Source organism: Ursus arctos, unplaced genomic scaffold, assembly GCF_023065955.2.
Source record: "Ursus arctos isolate Adak ecotype North America unplaced genomic scaffold, UrsArc2.0 scaffold_15, whole genome shotgun sequence".
Classification (NCBI taxonomy): domain Eukaryota; kingdom Metazoa; phylum Chordata; class Mammalia; order Carnivora; family Ursidae; genus Ursus; species Ursus arctos.
In genome coordinates, this window is record NW_026622819.1 from 24,092,399 (window position 1) to 24,118,854 (window position 26,456).

General features: G+C 36.9%; 1 protein-coding gene across 16 annotated transcripts in view; it reads right to left on the reverse strand.

Moving 5' to 3' along the window:
• DROSHA (drosha ribonuclease III) overlaps positions 1 to 26,456 on the reverse strand; it is a 117,165-nt gene that overhangs the window by 44,935 nt on the left and 45,774 nt on the right. For 12 of the 16 annotated variants that reach the window (XM_026506737.4, XM_026506742.4, XM_026506736.4 and 9 more), the window contains 6 exons: positions 21,162 to 21,331; positions 14,542 to 14,666; positions 12,809 to 12,908; positions 11,248 to 11,355; positions 952 to 1,059; positions 288 to 426 (listed from right to left, as the gene is read on the reverse strand). In XM_026506737.4, coding sequence (XP_026362522.1) covers positions 288 to 426; positions 952 to 1,059; positions 11,248 to 11,355; positions 12,809 to 12,908; positions 14,542 to 14,666; positions 21,162 to 21,331 — 750 coding nt within the window. The remainder of the gene's footprint in view (positions 1 to 287; positions 427 to 951; positions 1,060 to 11,247; positions 11,356 to 12,808; positions 12,909 to 14,541; positions 14,667 to 21,161; positions 21,332 to 26,456) is intronic. The other 4 variants (XM_026506738.4, XM_048224333.2, XM_048224334.2 and 1 more) reach the window with 1 other exon arrangement.

Consider the following 26,456-nt stretch of genomic DNA (forward strand, 5'->3'; position numbering starts at 1 on the left):
AGAAAGACAATTACCTATTTTACCCCAATTTGATGTCAAAAGGCTTGATATCTGCACGTCTACAAGTCTGATCAACTTAGTTACTTAAAACACTTGATAGGAGCAAAAAATTTTCCTAAAAAATTCATCCATCCTTATAATAACGCTCAAAGTGAATGCTGTTATGTATGGGTCAGAAAGCACTACAAAATGAGAGTATGCAACAGTTACCAGGAAACTCTTCCTGGTGGGGATTTAATTTACAGTAGGGACATAGGCCAAAACACAAGAGTAAAATCCAAACATACCTTTTTTCCTCATATGCATGTGATGAACTTTTCTATCTCCATATTTGGGCTGCCGAATTCCACAGTTAGACAAAGAATTCCTGGCATGATCAGGATTCATTCCAAAATTTAAGTGATGACTCGGATGAGTCATGGCCAGCTGAAATTTCAACAAAATAAATTTAGTCTTAAAAACTCAGCATAGAAGTGCCATCTTTATATCATCTCAAACGAAATAGGAAAGAGATCTATCTGTTCAGTCAAATTTTAAGCCCTGATCTTTCCATCTTATCTTCTCGAGGGTCAAATTTCCAGAGCTCTGGTGCAACCCTTTTCTAAAAGGAAACGTAAAAAGCCACATCTTTCAAAGGAGAATTAGAATAATCATCACCTGGAAAGAAGAGCCATAAAGAAGGTAAGGCTTAAAGAAGGGACTCAGGTTTGACAGGCAAATTTTAGCTTTAGTCTGTTTCTTTAGGGATAGTGTCAAACAAACAAACAAATAAATAAATAGTGAGAAAAAGTGTCTGAAAGTGGCAACCAGAGTAGAGTAATGGAGAGGGCTGTGTTACTAAACATCCTCATCATCTCCCAGAGTGGAGAATCTCAATGTTCCATTTGTAACCTGTAAGATGAATTACTCCTATTTTGCTATTATGTGAGTGTACAGGAGAGTAATTCTTACCTGTAACAGACAACGATCTTGGAAAGTATATCCTATCAACTTGTCTAGATGCATTAGGCATTGGTGGTAGCGGATATGATGGGTCAAAACAGGCAACATCATTGCATGCTAGGAAAAAAATTTCAGTATGTTTACCTTTATAAAAACTTAAAATAATGCTTCATTTATTTTACAACAAACAAGAACCATTTTTCCCATCCCAGATTTCAACTGCCAAAGTCTTGAAACAGTTTACTGGCTGTGTGACATCCTTGCAAATACCCTCTTGAGGGGTGGTGGACTATAGTTGCTAAGAGTATAGGCTCTGGAATCACAATGCTTGGGTTTGGCTCCTGCTGTCACTCAGTCATCGTGGGACCTGGCGGGGGAGTTATTTGACCTCTCTCTTGTTTCCTCACCTACAGAATGGGGATAATCAGGAGAGCTACTTCCAAGGGGGGCTTAAAAGGATTAAATGAGCAAATACAAAAAACTGCTTAGTACCAGGCCTCTTAGCCCTCACTCAAGTAGGAACAGCCCTGCTTCATCAGCACTCAGCAGGGTAACCTCAATGAAGCCAGCAGAATTTCTGTGCCTCCTTGTCTATCTTTAATGCTAACAGAATAGACCAGAACTCACAAATTCTGAAACTCTGTCAGGATCAAGACATTTTTGAGAATCTAAGGAAAATTATTCTTTCTCCAGACAAACACCTATGTGCACAAACATGCAAAAAAAATGTATGTAATTTTAATGGGTTCACAGACCCCTAAAAGCCTATCACAATCCTCCACGTAAGAACTTCCCAGCCAGATGATCTCAAAAGGCCATTCTAGGTTTAATACTTAATAATCTAATATTCCAAGGACACCTTTTATAAAATCACCAATACAGTTAAGTCACCTGAGGACATGGAACTTTTACTTTTGTTTCAATCACTTTTCATTTGGCTAAAGATTCCTTATTGGGAGATAATTTCATAAAAGGCATAGCTTTTCTTTTATTTAATTACACTTCCTTAGAACTCAAGAGAAAGAAGGAGTCATTCTTATTCATCAGAACCTAGAGGCTGGGCACAGCCCACAGAATGACTGACATATGCTTTATATCATTTTAGTCTTTTAAGTATTTTCAGATGGCATTGTTTAAAAATACATGAAAATGGATTCGCTTGAAACTGCAGATATCACTTTCCCATATTAACTTATAAGGAAAGATCTCCCAAGTAGGCATTCCAATCAACAGGAAGTCCTTCTTTCCAGTTCAATTCAATAAATACACATTCGGCACCTCCACGTGAAAGGCTTACTACAGTTGTGGAAGAGAAAAACAATAAGGACATGCTCTTTGCCCTCAAGGGCTTCCCAGAGATATGCCATTATGATCTGAATTACTGGCATTTTTTGTAAGTGCTTCATTAAAAAACACAGTAATGTGGGAATAAAACGTGTGGCCAAAGTATAATATCATTTTCCAGGCATTTAAATTGCAGAAAGCTCAAGGGAGTTGATGCTAAAAACTCAAGGTAGAAGGGTCATGAAGACTACACAGTGTACCTATCTTTCTGAAGTATGAACTTAAACTGGTGAATTGCATATTTTTTTTTAATACCTCCAGGGAGGGATGGATCATCGCCTATCAAGAAAATGACACCCTCTTCAGGTTATTATGCTAAGTGAAATAAGTCAATCAGAGGAAGACAAATACCGTATGATCTCACTTATACGTGGAATCTAAAAAAACAAACAAAAAAGAGAAATAAACAAACAAAATAAAAAAAACCAAACAAACAATACAGAGAACAAACTGGTGGTTGCCAGAGGGAAGGGGAGTGTAGAGAACAGACAAAATGGGTGAAAGAGACTGAAAGGTACAAAGCTTCAGTTATAAAATACATAAGTCACAGCGATGAAAAGGAAGGCATTGGGAATATAGTCAATAATGCTGTAACAGCATATGGTGACAGGTGGTGACTACACTTACCACGGTGAGCACTACGTAATACATAGAAGTGTTGAATCACCATGTTGTGCAGCTAAAATTAATATAACACTGTATGTCAACTATGCTTAATAAATTTTTTGAAGATTTTTATTTATTTATATGTTTTTATTTTATTTATTCATTTGAGAGAGAGAGAGCAGGAGTGGTGGGGATAGGCAGGAGAAGCAGATTCCCCGCCATGCAGGGAGCTCAACGTGGGGCTCCATCCCAGGATCCTAGGATCATGACCTGAGCCAAGGGCAGACAACTAACCTACTCAGCCACCCAGGCACGTCCTTAATACGTTTGTTTGTTTTTTTTTTAAAAAAAGGTAAGAACACTCTCTTTAGGGTACTCTGATGATTAGAAAATTATTTAGAACATTTAGCCCAAATCTGTCTCTTTTGAAGGTTTATCCCTTTGAACCTAGCTGTACCCCAAGAGACAAACAAAATACATGTAACAGTAACATTTCCACATCTTCTCTTTGTTAACCTAAGTCTTATTTCCTTTAACCTTCACTCACGTGAAACAGCTTTGAATCCTTCACTACGTCCTCTAAACTTGCTCCAAAAAGAACCACTTTCTCTTTCCAGTAAGGCTCTTTCTTGTGAATACCACTAAAAGGTATATATGACCCATGTCTATCTTATAACCCAGACAACAAAGTCTCAATGTTATGTACAAGACTGTTAAAATCTCTAGCTCACTTTTTTAAAATTATCAATCTTTGCAATGTTGAAATACATACAATCACTGAGCATCTCCCCCCAACCCGCCAATTCACTTCTGGCGAACGGTTTCATTAAAAAAAAAAAAGCCCCTTTAAAGATTGTATGGAAATGGCCGTATGTGGAGTTTTTAAAGCTATTTAAATTCTCTCATAAAAACTGAGCAACTAGAACAGCAAAATAGACCTATAAAAAATATGAACAATAAAAAGTAGACAACAGGTACCCCCATGAACATTTAAATAAGACAGGGTGAGGACAAAGACCAATGAGGTCTCGGCATCTGTGAGAAAGAAAAGACAGGGAGAGTAGCAGGGTTTCTGACAGCCCTGGGAATGCAAGAACCCCCAAATTAACATATACTCATCGAAAATGTGACCCAAACTGGAGTGGGCTCTGCAGATTCCAACCTACTGGGTGAGTACAAGAGGACCGTGTAATGGTGTCAGAGTGCCAAGGCCCTATAAATGCTCAATGAAAAACTGAAGTTCCTCACAGGGTAAAGCCCCATGTTGTGAAGAAAGTGCTGGGGGTAAAAGTCACATTTAAGCAGAAGAGGAACAATACATAAAGGGCAAAAGAAAGAGAGAATCCAGATAAAACAGGGGAGTGAAGCAGTGGGGGCAGGTCTCAGGTATTATAAGGCCATGTTTTTTTTTTTTTTATCACTTTGCAAAAGCAGTAGAAGGAGGAGCTAATTTGGCTTACACCTCCTTCCTAAAAGTACAGGAAAATATTTCATTTACTTATTTAACATTATTTAACTTGAAGAGCAACAGAAAAGAATCAAGGCAAATACCACCCAAGGATTTTATCAGAAAATAGAGAAAAGGAATAGAATAAGATTCTTCAGGTAATTAAGAAAAAGAAAAAGCCAGAAAAACATGCCAACAAAACAGATGAAAGCTGTGACCTAACATTTCAAAACAAGCTAAACAAAATCAAGAACGCAACAGGAGCTGTAAAAGAAAACTACAAATAAATATTATAGTAATTCAGAAATGAAATGACTGGGGCGCCTGGGTGGCGCAGCGGTTAAGCGTCTGCCTCCGGCTCAGGGCGTGATCCCGGCGTTATGGGATCGAGCCCCACATCAGGCTCCTCCGCTATGAGCCTGCTTCTTCCTCTCCCACTACCCCTGCTTGTGTACCCTCTCTCGCTGGCTGTCTCTCTCTCTGTCAAATAAATAAAATCTTTAAAAAAAAAAAAAAAAAGAAATGAAATGACTGGACAAAAGGAAGATTCGAAAAGAAGTGACAAAACTCAGGGAAAAAACATAAAAGGAAATAATCATTTTAAGAACAGAGACTAAACAGAATGAAGACAACAGCAAATTAACCACAGACAGTGCTTTGGGAAATAAAAGATAGGAAAAGGAAAAATTTTAGAGAAATAAAAAATCAAAAGGAAATGAAGGATTCAAGAGAGAGTTCTCGACAGATGCAGGAGACAAGCAAAGATACAAGATGCATATAATAGGAATCCTTAAAGAAAACCAGAACAACAGGACAGAATAACGAAATGTGTAGTAATTCAAGGAAACATTTCTGAGATAAAAGACAGCTTGAAAGTATATATTGAATGGGTACACAGCATATCTGAAAAAATTAACCAAAAACAGCTGACAGCAATGCTTTGTGCCAGAAAACAATGAGAACGTCTTTAAGATGTTAAAGAAAGAAAACATAAACCACAAATTTTATATCCAGCTTAAGTGGCCTTTGTATTTAAAGACAAATGGTTAGGAACATGCAGGACCTCAAGGATCATTGTTTTAATAAGCCCTTCTTAAGGTATCTGCCAGAAATGAGCTCAATCAAAAAAAAAGGGGGGGGACAGGATAAACACTGCCATATAAACTAGCAGTTACCTTCAAATATATTTTTACCTGTAGATAATCATAAGTGAGTCAAAATTATAGGAAATGCCTAATACTATACTGTTTAGTACAACTATCAGAAAATGAGGGGAGAATGTGAAGTCCATGAAGAGTAGAGATGAGGTTGTCATGTATCTCGTTGATACTAACTTGCAGAAAAGGATAATCACTTCAAATTAGATGCTGGATGAGAGGAGCACAAGAAATAAAGCAGTCATTTTCAGTAATGGACAATGAGACAATGGGACACAAACATACACAGGAGGAAAGGGAGAAGTTTCATTAGACTACAAAGGTGTTAATATATTATAGATAACCATTAAAACAGAACTATAAACCTCCCTAAATACAAATAGATATAGAAAGAAAATAAAAAAGCAAAGAAAATGGACCTCATAGTGACCACATAACAAAAAACAGTTTGATAGAGGGGAGCCCAAACAAACAAGATCGTGTGTGTCTGTGTGTGTGTGTCTGCTTATATTAAAAGGGAAAATCAAATCATTTCTAAAAGATGGCTACCCTTACGGGTTCAGCGTGGCAAGAATGGGGTAGAAGCAAGAGATACAAGTTAGATTTTCAAAAGCAGACTTTGGAATTTGGAATTATGGTAAATATTTTACAGATTTATAAAACAATATTTAATTTTTAAAAGAAACAAAATCAAAAGTCAAATGAAATAAATAAATCTTCTGTGTAAGCAGTTTGTAGTCTAAGCACAAATGACCTAAAAACATAGTAATCTGAGTGTGCAGGCCTCATGTGATATATCCGTAGAGAATCACAGACAACAAGAAATGCCCCCAAACAAACAACTACTTCCCATAATCATTTTGTTGATGGCGGCATTAATATTGTTATTCTGGGACTACTGTTTGTGTATTACAGAATAAATCAAATGAGTAATTTTTTTGGTGTTATATGGGGTGCCTATATGGGATCAGTACTGAGGGGAAGATTCTTTTTTAAAGTATTCTAACTAATAAATGTGGAAAGAAAAGAATTAAAAGATCACTTTGGCAGCTCTTCATAAATACTGGGTCTGGGTCATAATTCATTAGTGACTAATAATGTCACACACAAAAAAGAGACCATGGATGGAGCTAGAGGGTATTATGCTAAGTGAATAAACCAGACAGAGAGACAAAAAACTCTATGATTTACTTATTTGTGGAATCTAAAAAATAAAACAAATGAACAAACAACAACAGAAGTGAAACAGACTCATAAATACAGAAAACAAACTGGAGGTTGCCAGAGAGGAAGGAGTTGGGGGAATGGACGAATTGGGTGAAGGGAATTAAGAGGTATAAACTTCCAGTTATAAAATAAATAAGTCACAGAGATAAAAAGTACAGCACAGGGAATACTGTCAATAATACCGTAATACACTTACTGTGGTATTTGGTAATGTATACAATTGCTAAATCACTATGTGTTGTACAGCTGAAACTAATTTTATATCAACTATACTTCGATTTAAAAAAAGGTATATGATTGAGGAGAAATACATTCCAATTTGAAAACTTATTTCTTCAATTGAAAATGGTCTGATTAAGTCAGATTTCTATGAACAGAATTTACTCTCTAAAAGAACTATTAAATGTTTGGCTTATCACTTATTATAAAAAGATACAGAGAGAGAGATACCACACTACCACCCATGAAAAAGTTGTACAAAAAAATAAAGTTAAATCTGATCACTGCCATCCAACAGAACTTTCTACAATGATGGAAATATTCTGCATCTCCGCTGTTATAATAGGCACTAGCCAGATGTGTCTATTAACTGCTTGAAACGTGGTTAGGACAACTAAGAACTGAATTTTTAATTTCATTTAATTCTAATTAATTTAAGTAGCCACGTATGGCCAGTGGTATTCTATTAGACAGCAGTTTATAATAATTTATAGGAAATATAAGGGAGAGAAGCACATGTTAAATGATACTATAAAGCTGCAATCAGCAAAACCCAGATTAGACCTTAGGAACACTACAGAACACAAGATCCAGTTCTTCAACAACAAAAATTTGCAAGGAAAACAAAGGGGAAAATGGAATGAGAACCTAAAGAGTAAAGAGACTTAAAACACATCAACGCATCACAATGTCCGGATCTTGTCTGAATGGCCATGAAGCAGACTGAAACAGATCTAGCAGATGATTAGGAAAACATGAACAGTGACTGTACGTGATGATACAGAGATGCTGCTGCTAATGGCTGAAGCTGTGTGAGGATGACATAGTGCTCACTACGCTTTTCTCACTCATCTTGTAGATGCTTGAAATCTGCATAATAACGACATTATTTTGACAGCTTTCTATCAGGCCAGTTAGCCTTCAAGCAAAATCTCGTTCTCGTCCTTTACAAGAAGCACTACAACTCCAGTTTAAAAAAAAAAAAAAATCAAGTATCTCACATGATCCAAAAATTTGTTAACAGGAACTGTGAAGCCATATGTCTCTCAGAGGTATAAATCTCCATTTCCACCCCAAGATATAACTTAGAAAACGATTCCTTGAATGTGTTGTCAAAAACCTCTTAATTCCTAGAGATATTTCTTTTCACTCTTCGGCCACCCCTCAATAGATCATGAAGCGAGAATATCAGTGTGACACTGCATGGCAGCCTTCCATTCCATTCCAGAGTCACTGTGGGAAGCCAGCACAGCTACTAATGAGTCCAAATACAGCCCTGTGTCTACTCAGTACAAATACCAACCACCACAACTCAGCTTGTCTTCCCAGCACCAACAGCAATTCTCCACACACCTGGGCCTCCTTAGTTTTCTCAAGGAGTTAGTACCCCTGAGTGCAGCATAAGCCTTATGCGGGTTACATGACCATAATGGTAGCAGATTCCTTACTCCTTTTTTGATGTCTCTGTCACCTTTATCCATTCTCATGGTTCAGTTTATTGATTCCCATGAGCCACCTCCTTACTATAGCAGAGCATATAGGTACCTACTTCCGTAAGATACCAATTCAACCTCAGTGGGTAGAACCCCATTCTTAAATTACGGATCCATAGCAACATATTGCCTTTCTGCCTTTTCTGAGGCATACTGTTGAATTTTTCAGCCTCAGTTTCAGGTTTTAATTCCTGCTTCCCCCCCCCCAACCCCAGATTACCTAGAAGTCACTCTAATGAACAGCAACACAGAAAAAAACCTTCCAATAGTTTGTCTCTAAACATGGCTACAAGTTCTGGATTTAGCTCACAGGTTCCAGCCCAGCCCTAGATTTCCATTCCTCCTAACACTGGCTGGGGCATCAGGTAGAATTATCTGACCTCATAAAAACCCTAGTAACTTCTCTGGTTGGAAAATTATACTTCTGGAACGAGGGGCTGGTACTTAGGTTCTCCACCTTAGATTTATCACAACAGTTTTATCTCCAGTAGCAGCCAGATAACATCACAAGGCTTTTGCCAGCAGCCTACTAGCAATTATTACTAATGAACGGGTAGGTTCTATATCAATGAATTACCAAACAGAGAATCCCACCCCCATCCCTACCCCTGAGGATTTTACAGAAGTGCTTTTTTTCCTTCAAAATTAAGCATGAGTCTACCTGTTCACAGGCTTCAGGATTATTCAAAGTATTCATTTAGCTGCTATTTCTCAGATTCTTATTCCTCATTACCAAACATACTAAATGCCTTTATTTTGAATGTTTTAAACTGCATTATTACATGCCACCAGCCATCTTATTTGAGGAACACACACAAAAAGAAACAGTTATTCTAGAAGAAGAAATTAAATAAGGCCAACATTACTAATAAAAAATAGGAGGACTGCAGACTAGAAACATGGCTTCTAAATAGATGGTAGTTGTCTTTGGAAGAGGGGGAGTCCTACAGAGGAAGGGGCTATTATTAGATCAAGGAGTATTCACCTTGGCAGGAGTTTTAATCAGGATCCAATTTCTCTGACCAGTTAGTCAAAGGAAATGAGTGCTTTGCCTGCCAATCTCCAAACAGAATGTAAAATATAATACATAAAGAGATGATAACCTCGTCCTCCAGCTGCTGCTAATCTAGCTGAGAAGCCAGAGTAAGATACTTGTGACACTGCTGAAGACACAGAACTGCAGTGGAACAGATTATTCAGCACCGGTATGCAGGCATTTCGCCAAAAGAAAGGGGGAAAAGGGCTCAATGCTTTAAACAAAATTGTGTTCAGTGGAACAAAACTGCCTTAGGTCCTGCTACCTAGGGTGGAAATCAAGTACATCCGGATACTTCCTCCATACCCACCACACACCAATCAGTTATTTTTTATCTTTTTACAAATTAGGGCTCTACAGGGTTTTGAAGAAAGAAAAGAAAAGAAAAGAAAAGAAAAGAAAAGAAAAGAGAGTTCAAAGCTAACCAAAAACACAAGTTTAAAACCCACTGAACTGAAAAATCTCTAAGGTCCCTTCCAGTTAATAATGCTCTACAATTTTATGATGTCTCTATCAACTCTGACTTATCACTGAGAGCACCAGATTTTGAGCAGATTGTTAAACATTCTGCTCAGCGTTCTCATGATGTCCACCTTAGGAGACATTATGTCAGTTTTGGAGAAACAGAAAAACTGGATAATATAGCTTCAAGGCCTTAAGAAAGAATCAGCAGAAGACACTCCCGAATACTTACAGTAAAAAAAAAAAAAAAAAAAATTGATCAGTTAGCAAAATAACTGAAGACTTGGTAGACACAGCTAGCTGCCACTGTAGAGAATTATTCTCTATCTAGTAAGATGGCATCACCAGCAGTCCATCCTAACAATGTAAATGAATCACCCAGCAATACCTTTAATTATAAGATTAAATCCCACTGTCCAATATAATAAATGCCAACACTGACTTAAAGAAAAAACACGCCATTGTGATGAAATAAATACTCAAAACAGTTTAAACTTATTACCATACATGCTACCCTCAAAATAGAGTGAGTGGAAGCCTTTAGGTATTCTTTCCAATGGCTGAACACGGCAAACTACACCATCTGACCCCTGCCTCGGTACTCACTGCCTTTACTGTAATTCCCATGGAGTGTAACAAGTATCAATCATAACAAAAGAATCAAGTGAAGACTCAAAGAATACGCTGGGCTTGAGGGGTCTCTAATTTGGTACAAATTCCACTCATAGGAAAAACAAAAATAGTTATTAGTGAGTGTTATATATAGCTGAAATGTTCCTCTATTAGTTCACCCAAGGAAAAACTATTATCAATTGGCTCAAATATGAAATTTATACTGACTTTGTTCATTAATGCCTTCAGTTCTCGGCAACGTAAGTTTGAATCATCAGTCTGGAAAGTCTGGACACACTATCTTCAGGAGTCTGCCTGTAGAGCTGCTGGAGTATCTCTTTTGACAAGCACCCACACATACGCTGCACACAGGCAGGTGCATTTGAAGAATACACTTGCCTTCACTCAACATGCAGAGACAGAATTTAGTATTACTAAGTAACTGCCCCCCACTCCCCCCCCACCGTGCATGTGCATGCGTGCACGCGCACACACACACACACACAAACTAAACAAGACGACATGAAAACTGACACAAAAACAAAACCAAAACAATAGAAAACAATTTATGGTTGGTGTTCCATTTAGCTACAAGATAGTATGTTCTATACAAACTTAACAGAATCAGGAAAACTTCAGTGGCAGATGCCTTTTACAGAAAGAGATATATAGGTATAAATGTGTTCTCAGAGGCGTCATCACCTGACAGACATCAGAACGGATGCCAGTTTTCCAAAATCCTTGACTACTTAGCTCCACTGTTACTTCTCGCCTCATTGTATTCTTCTGTCGTATTTTTTGGAGTGCTTCCTAGAAAAGAACTCATTATGATGAGTAACCTGACAGTTGTACAGCAATATTAAGCCAAACATCAAGCATTAGAAAATAAGCTGGATTCATTCAACATAACCCTTACGTTCAGGTATTCAAACTCTTCATGCCAAATTACAATGTTTTATTTGAAATGAAGGCCAGGATGCTCAAAGCCTTGGGTATAAGCCAGCCTTTCCTGGTAACTAGATAACAAAAAATCTAAACCAAATCGACCATTTTGGTGAGTTCAAACAAAAAAATGCCCTTTTGCTGATAAAAGAAATAAAATGTGATGTTTGGGACTTAAAATCAGCATGTAAAAATTATATTTATATCGAGCCTTATGTTAAGCATTTACATCTAAGAAAGACAATCGGTAAATTAATCTGCAACCCACATAATTCTAAAAGCTGCCTTCTAATTTGCAAAACCCTTACAAAACCTCCTGCAGCAAGGGTACATTTTATTTTAAAAAAGACAATGACTTAAAACTTCTGTAAGACATAATCAGGAGCTGACTCTTCCCTTCAACCTCCCTTTAAATAATTATAAAAAAATTTTTATATTTGCACACTTATTCAATAAAAATCTCACAGGAATTCATAACAACAGGAACGATGACACTGCCTGCACCACTGATTAAATGGCTATTACAGGTCAAATACCATTGGAGGAAAGTTAAATGGAGTATTTCAGAAGTCCACACAACCACCTTTTTCCCCAGATGCAACGACAGAGAGAAATTTCAGTCAGTCTCCCTTAGCCTTGGTTTCCCCTTTATAATGAAGCTGTCTCGCTCAAGTCACAGGAAGTGACAAGACGAAATTCAAAGACTTGTCCTAGCTTCAAAGCCTTGCTCTCTTATACTGCCAAAGCAAAATAAAACCTCAATGAGACAAAATTTATGTTGATACTGAATCCATTTATTCTTAAAATTATGAATTAAGAACGAAAACATAAATGATCCTGGAATACAGGGATAACACTACCCATTAGTAAAAAATATGAAATTTGGGATATAAAACCTTATGAAATAAGTTTACCCTACTAAAGTAACAGACATATGGAAGACATATGGAAGGCAATCTTTTACGACCTTAAGAGCAAAAAATTTGAGTAAGACTCAAATTATATTACGTACAGTATAATTGATGATAAAAGGTTGGCCCAGCAATTGTAAAATCTGAAAAATTTCTGTAAGATATATTTATACCCAAAGGTAGGAATCCATTAAGAAACAGGCCTTTTTTTGAGGGGGAGCGGGGAATGCTCCCTTAGATACTAAAAGATGAAAAAAAATCAATCTGTATACTAATGTGAGGAAAGAAAAGTATGATTTTTTAAGAAGTGTTTTTCCATCTTATTCTAGAAGCATGGTGTAATGCATAATCTTGAAATAAACCTGAAGCACATCATCATTAATCCAGGAAGAACAATATTTGATACCAACCTCCCTTTGTGCCAGCTTCTGTTTGTCAGTTTGTTTAACTTTGGGACTGTTCGCTAGGAGGTGGCGAAGTTTCACATAACTCTTCCACAGTTTCTGGTACCTAAGGAAAAGGACAGACAGACATCTCAGACAAAAAGTAGGAGAACCTGAAGTGCAATAAAACCAGCTGTTTTAATAGGCCTGCTGAATCATAAATTATATTCTTTTAGATATCCTCAATGGCAACAAACCTTCATTCTAAAGGAGGATCTGATTTGGGGGCAGTGGGGCAGGATGACCAAGAGTCATCTGGAACCTAGTGATTAAGTTGATAATTACACGTCTGTGTTGAAAATGAGATGTCACTATATATGTCCAAATCTCTCTAGAAAGAATTCCAAAGACACAAAAAAACCAACAGAAACATGTATCATTTCTCATCATTACCTATTTTATTTCAATATGTACTTTCTGATGTTGATGAAAGAAAGACCCCTTACTTAACAAGGACACGGTCGGTCTCTGAACTGCCTACATTGAAAGTAAAAGTTGGAAAGTATTAGAAAAGAGAACGCCGTTTGTGCCAATACCCAAGCTATACAGCTGTATCCATTTCTCCACTGGAGGGGGGAAAAGACAAATGGTGTGCACCAATCTGTATTCACCATGACAAAAATAAGCATATCTGTTGCAGCCAAATATGTGATAAGCTGGATCAGTCTAAAGGATCCTGTTAAAGCGTCCTGGGAATGAAGAGAAATGCAGTCCTGTAGCAGCACACAGTCCTGCCATCTGAGAGTCCACAAGAGCCTATCACATTCTACTAACATTTGCGACAAGAAGGGACTTTCAACGAATTTTCTGTCATATTGAAACTGCTCCTTTCTTGGCCTTAGCTGGGTCTCTCCTTTTTGGTAACAATTTTTTAGAGAATGGAGGAAAGAAAGAAGTACTTACACAGTGCCTGGTTCACTGCTTCATACTTTTATCCAAAGGGGGAAAAAAAAGAACAAAACCCTTTAGCCTCTTCTAATGTATCAGCCAGAATTGTATTTATGAACTGAAAATCTCCCATGCCCTTTTCTCCCATTATGAATCCTTAAAAAAAAGAATTAAATCAGGAAACTGTTTGTTTGTTTACCGAGGTAGGAAATCCAAACACTTCTGAAGAATATAATGGTACTATTTCCATTCCCACACATCCTCATCTTCTCCCAGAAAAACACTAACAAGCCAGTTGGAAAAACTCAAATGTGGAAAGTAACATCAATTCTAAGAGTCAGAAGTCATGCCTTCTCCTTACAACACAACCCTTGATTGTGCATGGGATCTTGAGCTCTTATTAAGATGCCTCCCAAAATAGAATTCTGCATAAATCCGGCAGTGCTAGGAACCAACATGGTGCTACTTTCCTCTAGAGTGCACTGAAAAAATAAATAATAATAATAATACATATTATAATGATGAATAAAGGAAAAGTTCCTTAAAAGTTAAAAATACATGGGACTCATGTTGACCAAAATTGCCAAGGATAATCTATTGAAAATAATTTCCTGCAGTCAAATCAATTGAGAAAGTAATTCTTCAGGAGCTACCAAAACTTGTTTCATTTGGTAACCTACATTTGGAAACATGGTTCATTTCAGATCTTATTTTTTTTAATAAGAAAACATCCACTAAAGGGTATTCCTCTGCTAATTCAGCTGTTAGTAGAAGGTGAAATTGGCTAAGACAAACACCGAGAAATATCTTACTGTGGGTCTCCTGCATAACTCAACTGTGCAGGGCGTATCCCAAAGTGGACGATAATCGGAAAAGTAATCACATCGGGGTTGAACTGTTCACGATCCAGTTGATCAATGCGGACAGAGCTAGGTTTCTAGAGAGAAAAATCAAAGCCATTTATTCCCAAAAGAAGTCTTTCAGTATTGACTTTAACCTAAGTAATGAAGAAATTAATTGGATTTTTTCTGGGAAAGCCTCATTCCCCAAGGGAAAACATCATTTAAAACCCATTACTCATAGCAGCTATACTATATAAAAACTATAATGTCATCCCTGTAAATGAGTCTATGCCATTTGGCATAATGAACAATGATTTTGTCCTTTTTTGCAGTTCACATAGAAACCTTTAAAAATTAAACTTTTAAAAGGACACCTAGTCAGATATAACTTTTCCTTAACCTCTCCAAAGGCACAGGGGAAATATTCTACATCATGGGGAAGAAGTGTGCTGGCTTATTCTGTTTCATTTCACATTTCAAATGAATGGCTTATTTCTATTCAGGATGCCAGATGCCTCTCTAAATATTTTTCCATTAGTTCTTTGTGTACCTTGTTTTTCCTTTTTTTTTTTTTTTTTTTTTTTCAAATTACACTATAGTTCACATGTAACATTATATTGGTTTTAGGTGCTGGACATAATAATTCAATATTATGTATGTAATGATCACCACAAATAGCATCTGTCACCATATAAAGCTACAAAATTTTTTTCTTATAAGAACCTTCAAGATCTATTCTCTCAGCAACTTTCAAATATGCAACACAATACTTACAGTCACTATGCTGTACATTATATCCCCATGACTTATTTATTTTATAACTAGAAGTTTATACCTCTTGATCCCCTTCACTCATTTTGCCCACTCTTCTTTCCCTCTCCCTTCTGGCAACCACCAATCTGTTCTCTGTATCTGAGTTTGGTTTTGCTTTGTTTGTTCATTTGTTTTGTTTTTTAGATTTCACATGTAAGTGAAACCATACAGTGTTTGTCTTTTTCCTATTTCACTTAGGGTAATACCTTCAAGGTCTAACCATGTTGTTGCAAATGGCAAGACATTCTTTTTTATGGCTGAGCAGTATTCCAGTGTGTGTGTGTGTGTATCCATTCATCTGTTGATGAACACTTAGATTTTTTTCCATATCTTGGCTATTGTAAATAATACTGCAGTGGACATGGGGGTGCCTATCTTTTCAAATTAGTGTTTTTGTTTTCGTCAAAATACCCAGAAGTGGAACTGATGGATCATATTTTTTAATTTTTTGAGGAACTCCTATACTGTTCTCCATAGTGGCTGCACCAATTTACATTCCTGCCAATAGTGCACAAGAGTTCCCTTTTCTCCATATCCTCACCAACACTTGTTATTTCTTGTTGTTTCGATAATAGCCATTTTGAAAGGTATAAGGTGATAATTCATGGTTGATTTGCACTTTCCTGGTGATTAGTGATGCTGAGTATCTTCTCATGCACCTGTTGGCCATTTATATCTTCTTTGGAAAAATGTCTATTCAGATCCTCTGTCCTTTTTTAATTGGATTTTTTGTTGTTGTTATTATTGTGCTATGTGAGTTCTTTATACATTTTGGATATTATCCCTTTATTAAATATCTGATTTGCAAATATCTTCTCCCATTCAGTAGGTAGCCTTTTCATTTTGTTGATTTTCTTCATTGTATGGAATTTTTTTAGTTTGATGTAGTTCCACATGTTTACTTTTTTGCCTTTGTTGCCTTTGCCTTTGGAATCAGATACAAAAAATCATTGCCCAGACCGATGCCAACGAGCTTCCACCTATGTTTTCTCCTGTAAGTTTTATGGCTTCAGATCTTACATTCAAGTCTTCAATCCATTTTAACTTTTGTGTATGACATAAGGTAGTGGTCCAATTTCATCCTTTCACATGTGGCTGTCTAGCTTCTCCAATACCATTTATTAAAGAGATTGTGCTTTCCCCATTGTATATTCTTGCCTCCTTTGTCATAAATTAATTTACCATATATGCATGAGTTTATTTCCAGGCTCCCTATTCTGTTCCACTGACCAATGTGTCTGGTTTTTTTGGCCAATTCCATACCGTTTGATTACTATAGCTCTATTGTATAGTTTGAAATCAGGGAGCATGATGCCTCCAGCTTTGTTCTTCTTTCTCAAGACTGCTTTGGCTAGTCAGGATCTTTTGTGATTCCATACAAATTTTATGATTGTTTATCCTATTTCTGTGAAAAATGCCATCAGAATTTTAATAGGGTTTACACTGAATCTATAGATTGCTTTGAGTAATATGGACATTTTAATAATATTAATTCTTCCAATCCATGAGCATAGAACACCTCTCCATTTATTTGTGTCTTCTTCAATTTCTTTCATCAATGTCTTATGGTTTTCAGCGTACAGGACTTTCATCTCCTTGGTTAAATTTATTCCTAGGTACCTTATTCTTTTGATGTAATTATAAATGGGACTGTTTCTTAATTTCTCTGATAGTTCCCAGTTAGTATATTATAAAAATGCAACAAATTTTTGTGTACTGATATTTTACCCTGCAACTATACTGAATTCATTTATTAGTTCTAACAGTTTTTTGGTGGAATCTTTAAAAGTTTTCTATATGTAAAGTCATATCATCTATAAATAGTGACAGTTTAAGTTCTTCCTTTACCATTTGGATGCCTTTTATTTCTTTTTCCTGCCTAATTGCTTTGGCTAGGACTTCCACTACCATGTTGAATAAAATTGGCATCCTTATCTTGCTCCTGATCCAATGTATTCCTTTAATTCTACACCTTTAAAATAGAAGGTATGGTGACACAAAAATCAAATGGTTAAGCTTCTCATTATGTCCATGTAGGCAATTTTAAAATTTTAACAGAAAGCCTCATTTTTTTAAGATCTAATACAGGAAGAAGTGAATAGAGGGTTCCTTCTTCAGTTAACAAAATACCCTTCTTTCATCCTAAAAGTTTGTTTGTACAAAGATAGTAAGCTCATAGAGTTTCAGCAACCTCCTTGCTTATTCTCAACTCTCACAACAGTCCCTCATTAGAAACTAAACTCTTACCAGGAGATTGTGGCATCTTTGGCTCAGCTGCTTTAGAGCCAAATGCTACAGAATTGATTCACATGGAGGCCAGTAAGCTTCATTTTGTCACAAAGCAATGCCCACAACCAGAGTTTGGTTGGTGGCCTGGTTTGTCCAGGACAGAGGGGTTTCAATAGTAAAACCAGGAAACCTTCCAGCAACTAAAACAAGCTGGTTACCCCACCTCCCGAGCTGTAGCCCCAAGTCAGCCATCGGACAAATCCAAGCAGGTGACAGAGTGAATAGATCTGTGTAAATTCATACATGTTAGTTAAAAAACAACTTACACTTAAGTTTTAAAAGAATATTTGAATGTCACTTAACGGTCAAAAGGTCACTAGGTATCTGATAAAGCTGATCTCTGCTCTCAAAATTAATAAACTAGAGAAGATTTTGGTCACAGGTAACCTAATATAAAATTATTTTAAATGCCCATCATCAGTAGCAACATGTTATTTAGGTCTAGGAATTGTTGCCAAGATTTTGTATATCAAAGCAGCAGGATATGGTTTTAAAAGAGGAATTGCACAACTGAAAATGCTAGTGAATTATTCATGTTTTCATGATTTTAAACACCATGTTATGGCACCAACCAAGGAAACAGTGATTTAAAATATCTACAGCATCTTTAAATTTATAGCGGGGAGAGATGAAATAAGTTCTAGACTTTGGCCACACCCTGCAATATCCATCATACCAGCTTTGTGGAAGAATAAAAAATATTCTTGCTAATGACCAAAGTATTCCCTGGTAGAGGCAAAGTGCCTCAGGAGGGAGATTAATTCTTTTAAGTTCTGTAGCAATAAAGTACTTAATGTGACCATAATGGCTTGAAAAATTTAATAAATTCCCCAATATTCTTACCACTGGGTAATCCTTCAAAGCAAGTACTGCAGAGGATGAAATGTGGTGCTATGTCTACTCTGCTCTATTTGCTAAAGATAGAATGAAAGGATGTTTTCATGATACTGAGTTTTCAGGATATTTTCCTCCTTTAAACATATTTTTATTAACTTTAACATGTTCCCAAGTCTGGCACCCAAACTTACCTTTCTCAGTTTATTTCTGATTACTTTCCAACATAAACGTTTCATCCTGACTAATCTGGTTTCATTATCTTTAAAACTGGCCATATATCCTCCCAAGTACGTATATTTAATCATGCCAATAAGTTATACAATTTCTCAGTCCCTTAAAGACCTCCCTGTAGCATTTATGAAGTATCCCTGGCAGCCTGGCCCAGTGATCTCGCCTGAAACTACAGGCTTTCCTGATTGGCTTTTGTACTGAATTGTTTATGAATTCAGCAATTCATCACAGACTCCTTTCACATGGATATGCCATGAGTCTGCGCCTGGACAAACAGCATACATAATCTATAGACTTTACTACCACCCGACTCGCATAGTAGTCCCCCAACAAATGAGGTAAATGATAATCGTGGTAATGGAGTACATGTCCTTCTATGTCTGCCAATGGCTCAAAACCATGAATGGCTGAATCAGAAAAGCACCTGGGGATTTTTTTTTTTTTTTTTAACAACAGATCCTTGGGCCCCATTACCTGGGAGTATATGTAGGGTGGGGATGTTCAGGGCATTCTTACATTTTCCAAAGCTCTCCAACTGATTCTAGGATTTCAGGAAATGTTAACCACACTATGGAAAGAAGCCCCAAGGTGAAAGAATTCCCAAAGTGTGCACTGCAGACGACGGGACTCTTCAAGCAGACCCACCAAAATGAAAAGGTGTGTCTCCCACCACCCTCACTCCCACCCATCTTCTGACCCCGCTATAAAACTGGCAGAAGAAATATAAATTTATGCAACTGCTTAAAGAAGAAAAATCAAATTCAGAGTTACACTGTCATAATGCTATGACTTATATTATTTTTTTAAAGTTACTTTAACCATTAGTTATGTGGCTTAACAATATAATAGCAAAAATTGTATGATTTTCTTAAGTTTTAAACAAGTTTTATGTTTAAACATATTTTTATTAAACACTTTCATTTTCTAGATTTGTTTGAAATAATCAGTATTAGCTGGAATGTTTGATTTGCAAATAGTAACATTTTGTTTGTGCAGATGTTACTGTCATGCTACAAAAAGTTGATCCAGAGTTTTTATTTTTATGAATCAAGGCTATTAAACAATTTGGCAGCCTTTTAAAAACAACAGCTTTGTTTAAACAGATTATTCTGTTTCTTTACATAAAAATATTTAATTCTCCATTTTTGGAAAACTTTATCCTGATAAGATGCCAAAATATAACTATTTTATGAAACAGTAACATACTTCAGAGAAAAATTGTAATTCAAATAAATATATAAAACAGTATTTTCTTTATAAGAGAAACCTACTTGGCTTTTAATTCTCTGTTCTTAATTTTTTATATTTTTACTTCAAAAATTAATATTAGAAGCTAATTTTAATATAAAACACTTAAGAAACAAAGAAATGGGAAATACTTATAATAAGTATGGCAAAGGATCAATAAAAAAGGATAAATACCACAAAAGAAAATTAGACAAGGGATATTAATAGGCCATTATCAAAAGAAAACACAAAAGGCCAATAAGCACTTAAAATACTAATTTTTGCTAGAAACCAAAATAAATACAAAACTGAACTATGTAATTTTTTTTTCCCATCAGACAGTTTTTTTGTTAAACTAGTATATGAAGAAATGGGCATGCTCATATACTCTTGGTCAAAGTGCAAATTTTACAACCCTTCTAGCAGGCAATTTACATGTATCGAAAGCCTTAAAAATGTGCATAACTTCAGCCTATTAACGTCACTTACGGGACTTCTTCCTAAAAAATTAAATGGACTCATATTCAAAAATACATACATGTTTATGTATATATGTGTTTATACACACATATACAAATTCAATACAGCAATATTGGTGACAGCAAAAATCTGAAAGCAACCTAGGTGTTCAATAATAGGGGGTTAATTAAATAACTTAGGAGCCTTTTAATTACACTTGTAAAGACATTTAAGATTATGGAAAAATAAATTTGTGATTCTTGTTTCTGGAAGAGGATGAGAAGAAAAAGGTCTAAATATGAATATTTAATTGTATGATGCCAATTTTGTTTTAAGACAATATGAAAGTCTCTAAAGAGACTAGAAAAGGGAATAGTAACATCTTTGGAAAATGGAATTATGGATAACTTTTGTTGTCTTCTTTGGGCTGTTTCTCTATTTTCTTAGCTTTTTATAATGAAGATATATTACTTTTATACTCAGAAAAATATAAGATCTGAACATATCTAAAAGCTTCGAAATTCTCCACAATGGGCAGAATTTACTAATGAGATGAACTTACCACTAAATATGACTACATTGTAGTATTTTTTTTTATTTACTAAATATTTAAAAGGAAAAATTACTCAAAGGACAAGAATGAATACTTAAAACTAAATGTTCTGTTACTGGTTTGGTGAACAAATTGGAAAGAAGATGGTTCAGTCTCAGAATGTATAAGCACCAGAACATACCGTTCCAGGGTTGGTGACAATCATGCCTTTGCATTCTTCTGCATACTTCTGCCACTCAAGTTCTTCCCATTGCAGCATATTGGCGATCTCCTCTTCGGGAACCAGGGCTTTGCTACACCGTAATAAGTAAAGGAGAATCTGGTGCATGGACAGCACTTCCTTTCCTCCATCTTGGGTGGGAGTGGAAAGAGAGGGAAAAATAAAGCTACTCAACAGTCAATCTTCAGCCGAATAAGGAAAAAAACAAGATGGTGAGGGGGAAAAAAAGAGCATTTATAAAAAAGTAATTTAGAATTTACATTGTTTAACCAGGTGCCAAATAATACAAAAGCCATTTGTTTCATTGATGAACAGTGCTCATAAACCATCTCATTTACTAAAATGGCAACAACGACATTATAAATGATAAAAGGCTCCATTTGTGAGGTATGAATATAAAAAAAGTGCCTACCTAAATAAATTTAAAACCACCTAGCATAAAGAGCCACGGTTTATAATATACAGAACTATGTTATGTCTTAAATATTTTATCATTCTTTCTAAGGTAACAGATGAAAGCTCTTTAGAAGTGATGTTACTGTCTTAAGGAAATTCTAAGCTTTTATGAGATATTTATGGATGTTTCCAATAAGCTATTGTTGCATTATGGTCTAAATTTTTGGTGCTAATGTGCTGCACCTGCTGTGATGAATAGCATTAAAAAGCCTGCACTAATATCATGAAGATCATTACGGAGTTAGTACATGGAAAAAATACCAAGTATTCTGAGGCTTACAGAAGCATATATTATTACCAAGTACAGAGGATAAAAACAACAAAGGACATAATTAAAGTACCTTGGAAAGAGCCAATTAATCTGGTACTTGATGAACCAAAGACATTCATATAACGTGGGCATGGATTTTGGGTTCACACGCTTCTGCCTTCTCTTTGGGCTTAACTTCTTGATCAATATGTGCAATCACCTTATACCCCTTTTCTTTGCCTAATCCCAACCCAAGAAAGGACAAGAGCTCTGAAGGTTTGGAGGACAATGACTACCCTCCTCAGGTCATGAGATATGCTAGGAATACCAGCATAGGGCCAAACGCTTCATGGAGAAACTAGGGACCAAGATGGTGGGAATGGGTGGGCACAAATGAGTGTCCTATTTATGCTAGAGGAATCTATGGCACGCAAGGAAATTTGGGGTACTAAAAAAAGGAAGAGGATGAAAGATCTTTTTTTTTTTTTAAGATTTTATTTATTTATTTATCAGAGAGAGTGAGTGAGCACGCACAAGCAGGGGAAGTGGCAGGAAGAGGGAGAAGCAGACTCCCCGCTGAGCAAGGAGCCCCTTGTGGGACTTGATCCCAGGACCCCGGGATCATGACCTTAGCCGAAGGCAGACACTCAACTGACTAAGACACCCAGGCACCGCTGAAGATCTTTAATGTGGGTAGCTGTGATAAGAACCTGGACAGGACTGGGGCGCCTGGGTGGCGCAGTCATTAAGCGTCTGCCTTCAGCTCAGGGCGTGATCCCAGCGTTCTGGGATCAAGCCCCACATCAGGCTCTTCCACTGGGAGCCTGCTTCTTCCTCTCCCACTCCCCCTGCTTGTGTTCCCTCTCTCGCTGGCTATCTCTGTCAAATAAATAATAAATTTTAAAAATCTTAAAAAAAAAAAAAAAAAGAACCTGGACAGGACTATACATCTGAGAAAGAAGAGAGTAAAGATCAAAAATTTTTTTTGATCTGTGTGTGTTTTTTTTAATCTCAGACATTGTTATGGAACTAGACAGCATTGCTGCTATAGAGCTACCATATATGTAGGCATGCATTCATTCATTAAATACCTGCTTATATTCAACAAATATTTACTGAGCACCTATTATGCAGGTACTCTTCCAGACCCTAGAAATACAGTGGTGATCTAAACAACCAAAACCCCTTCTATTCCAGAGAAGGGAAAGACACAGTAAAAAATAACCACAAAATAGATCAGGTCAAGATAAATACACTTCTATGAAGAATCAAAATGGGCAAAGGACTGCAGCTGTATCTAAAATGGTGGTCAGGGAAGGAACCTATGAAGAGGTGTCCTGTGAGCAAAGACTAGAAAAAAGGAGAGGAGCGCATTATGCAGTAATCTCGGAGAAGAGTGTCTCAGATAGAAAAAACAGCAGAAGTCCTATGGTAAAGTGGGACTGATGTGTCCCAGCAACTGCAAAGAGGCAACATGGATGGAGTGAGGTAAGGAAGAAAGTGTCAAAGAGGTGGCAGGGAGGTTGGATCTTGCAAAGCTTCTACAGAGCACAGGAAAAGCTCTGGATTTTATTCTCTGATAAGCAGGTTTATTACCATTTTGTGCCACGCACTATGAGTGGTCCTGTGTCACAGTCATGGAAAAAAACAAAAGCACAAGCTCTAGGCCCTTAAGAAGCATGTAGGCTAATAATGATTAATCACAACAGTTTCTAGAGGAATCTTTGTAGATAACATTCTGAAAACAGAGTTCTTTTAATCAAAGACACTGAGTCTCCCCCCCCCACAAAAAAATGTCCAAGAAGTGACTAGAACACAATCAACCCACATGAGGACATGTTCTACCTACTGATTCAGATTATTGCTCATAGCAGTGAAATTTTTTATGCCTCATTACAAAACATCTGCTTTAAACCCAAGAGTCACCTTTAATTAACAAACTTCCATTGTAAAGGGCATATTTCTCAAGAGTCTGTCTCAAAAGACATTTCAATCTCCCTGCATATAACATACTTTCCTCAATCAATGATGCTCCCCTCTTCGCTAAGGAGCCCAGCAAAGCCATAATGCCTATCACAATGCCTGTCTGTTTGAGCCCACAGTAGTCTCTACTTCCAGGCAGTCTGAGGCAAACAGATGCAAAAGACAACACTAAAGCCAGAATACGTTGATTTACACTGCCTGTGTATACATAGAGAACAGCAGAGAGAAAAAGGAACCCTAGACAGGCTTGAGAAGAACTACCACACTGACTAGATTCACTAGGAACCAAGAAAAGAGTAAAATAGTATTTGGCTCAAAATCTCTATATTTGGTAGTATCACTAAAGAGCTCTGCGGGCCTACCAGGATCCATCAGAAGCCCAGCATGCCGTAAGAAGGAAGAGAGTGTTGTTTTGTTATAAGGATTAGAAAAAAAAGGCTCAAATTTTATTTGGGGAAGGTGGTGTATGGTAGAAGGAGCAAATATATGCAACGCCAGGTATACAGAATAGCACTAAAACCTCCCCACCAGCAGTTACAGAGGGCTGACTTCATGGCACTGCAAATAGAAGTGAAATAGACTAAGTGCTATGAATTTAAAGTGAAAAGACTAAAAAACTAAAAAAGCTATTGGAAGAGAGAAATACTTGAGCCTACAAACCAACGACAGGGCCAAGTTTAGAATACCTGCAAGATAAAGAAAAAGGGACACGGGTGCTGGGGTGGCTCATCAGTTAAGCATCTGATTTCAGCTCAGGTCATTATCTCGGGGTGCTGGGATTGTACCCTACCTCGGGTTCTGCGCTCAGCTTGTCCCTCTCCCTCTCGCCCCAACTCGTGCATGCGCGCACTCTCTCTCTCAACTAAAAAAAAAAATCTTTAAAAAAAAAAAAAGAAAAAGAAAAAAGGCCACCAAATGCTTGTAAGAATGCTTTTACCTAGTTTGGGTGCAAAGCTGCTAATGAGAAAGGAGAGCTTTACAGCAGCATAGAAACCAGAAACATTTAAAAATATACATATATTAGGTGCAAAGTCAGTAGTGTTGAGTGAGAAATTGTAAATGCATGTTGAAACCTGCTAAGTATTTTAAATGCCAACTACAACCTAAAGAGACAGGTATTTACCACTGTGACAAAGCAGAAACCCAGGACAGAGAACCTGAAATGAAAGGTTTACTGAGAAGGGGGATCGAGGCATTGCTCCAGGTTGGGTACTGGGGTGCAATTCTTATGGAAATCTTAAAAAAGGAAGACAAGACTCGAGTCCTGTCAGAGCCTGCGGGGCAAGGGCTGTATCCCTCACACCCAGCCCAGTAAAAAAGACATTCCATAAATATCTGTGAGAATGACTTTCTGAAGCAGATAAATAACATGGCCGCTTGCTCGCAGACTGCCATGAATTTACTAATGTTAATGAATTGGCTCTTTTGGTTTGTCTGCTTTGCTACATGTTTATGTTGGGGATTTATGGAACTATGTCACTGAGGGCTAAGAAGTAATTTTTATCTCATTGGCTGAGATAAATAGGACATGATATAAATGAGAAATTAGAGCGGGTAAGCTAAGGTTAGCAGGAATTCTGCCAGCACTGGGACTGGAACTGTGACAACGGCTCATTATTCGGGAAGAACTGGAGTTTGTGTTTCAGGGAATGAATCTGGACAGTCATTAATGAACTGACAGACTTTATAAACTGCTTCTTAGAGACCCAATTCTCTCAGTTTATATTGCTTGATTATTTATATGGTAGGGGGGCAATTTGTTAGGGAATTTGTAGTAAGAATATGGCTGGTTAAACAAGTATTTCTCAAGAGTGTAATAGTTATTTTAAGAACTATAAAAATACCTTCCTCTTTGCCTACACTGAGAATAACCACATAACTGCATTATCACGTCTCATGTATACCCTGCTAACATGTCTTTACATAATCTTAACTTTTGAAAATTTGTATTAACGGATATTTCCTAAACTTCCCCCCAGAAAGTTACCTTTCCAAATAGAAAAAGATGCTGTATCAACTGATGTTTTTTTAACCTACACTTGGCTCCCTGGGAATTCTGAGATAGTCTCCCAGCCTCTGGCTCTCTCTCAGCCATACCTGCAAACTACTTCACCAGAATGGGGCAATTTCCAGAAATCAATTTGCACAATAACCGATTTATAAAACTGATTCAGGAATTCTGAAGCTTTAGTAACAGTGATGATACAAGCAGTGAACAGCCTTTCCCGTAACAGCAGCCTTCCTATCTTGAATTATGCCCTGCCCTAGCCCCAGCCCCAGCCCCAGCAAGAATAAAACCTTAAACTAACTCTACAAGAGCTCTTATCAATGGTTTGGCTACCAAAGGTAGAGGCGGGGATTGGAAAGAAACAAAAATTAGAGAAAATCCTTAAAATCTCAATAAACTAGCTGCCTGTGATTTGACTGCTGGTCAACTGGCCTGAATCGAACAATCCTTGGTTTAAACTATAAGCTTCATTTTGGATAAATTTATATGGAGCAAATGAGACAGCTATCTTCAAAACTGGGTAAACTGGGAAACTAAAGAAAAATGATAATGACTGATA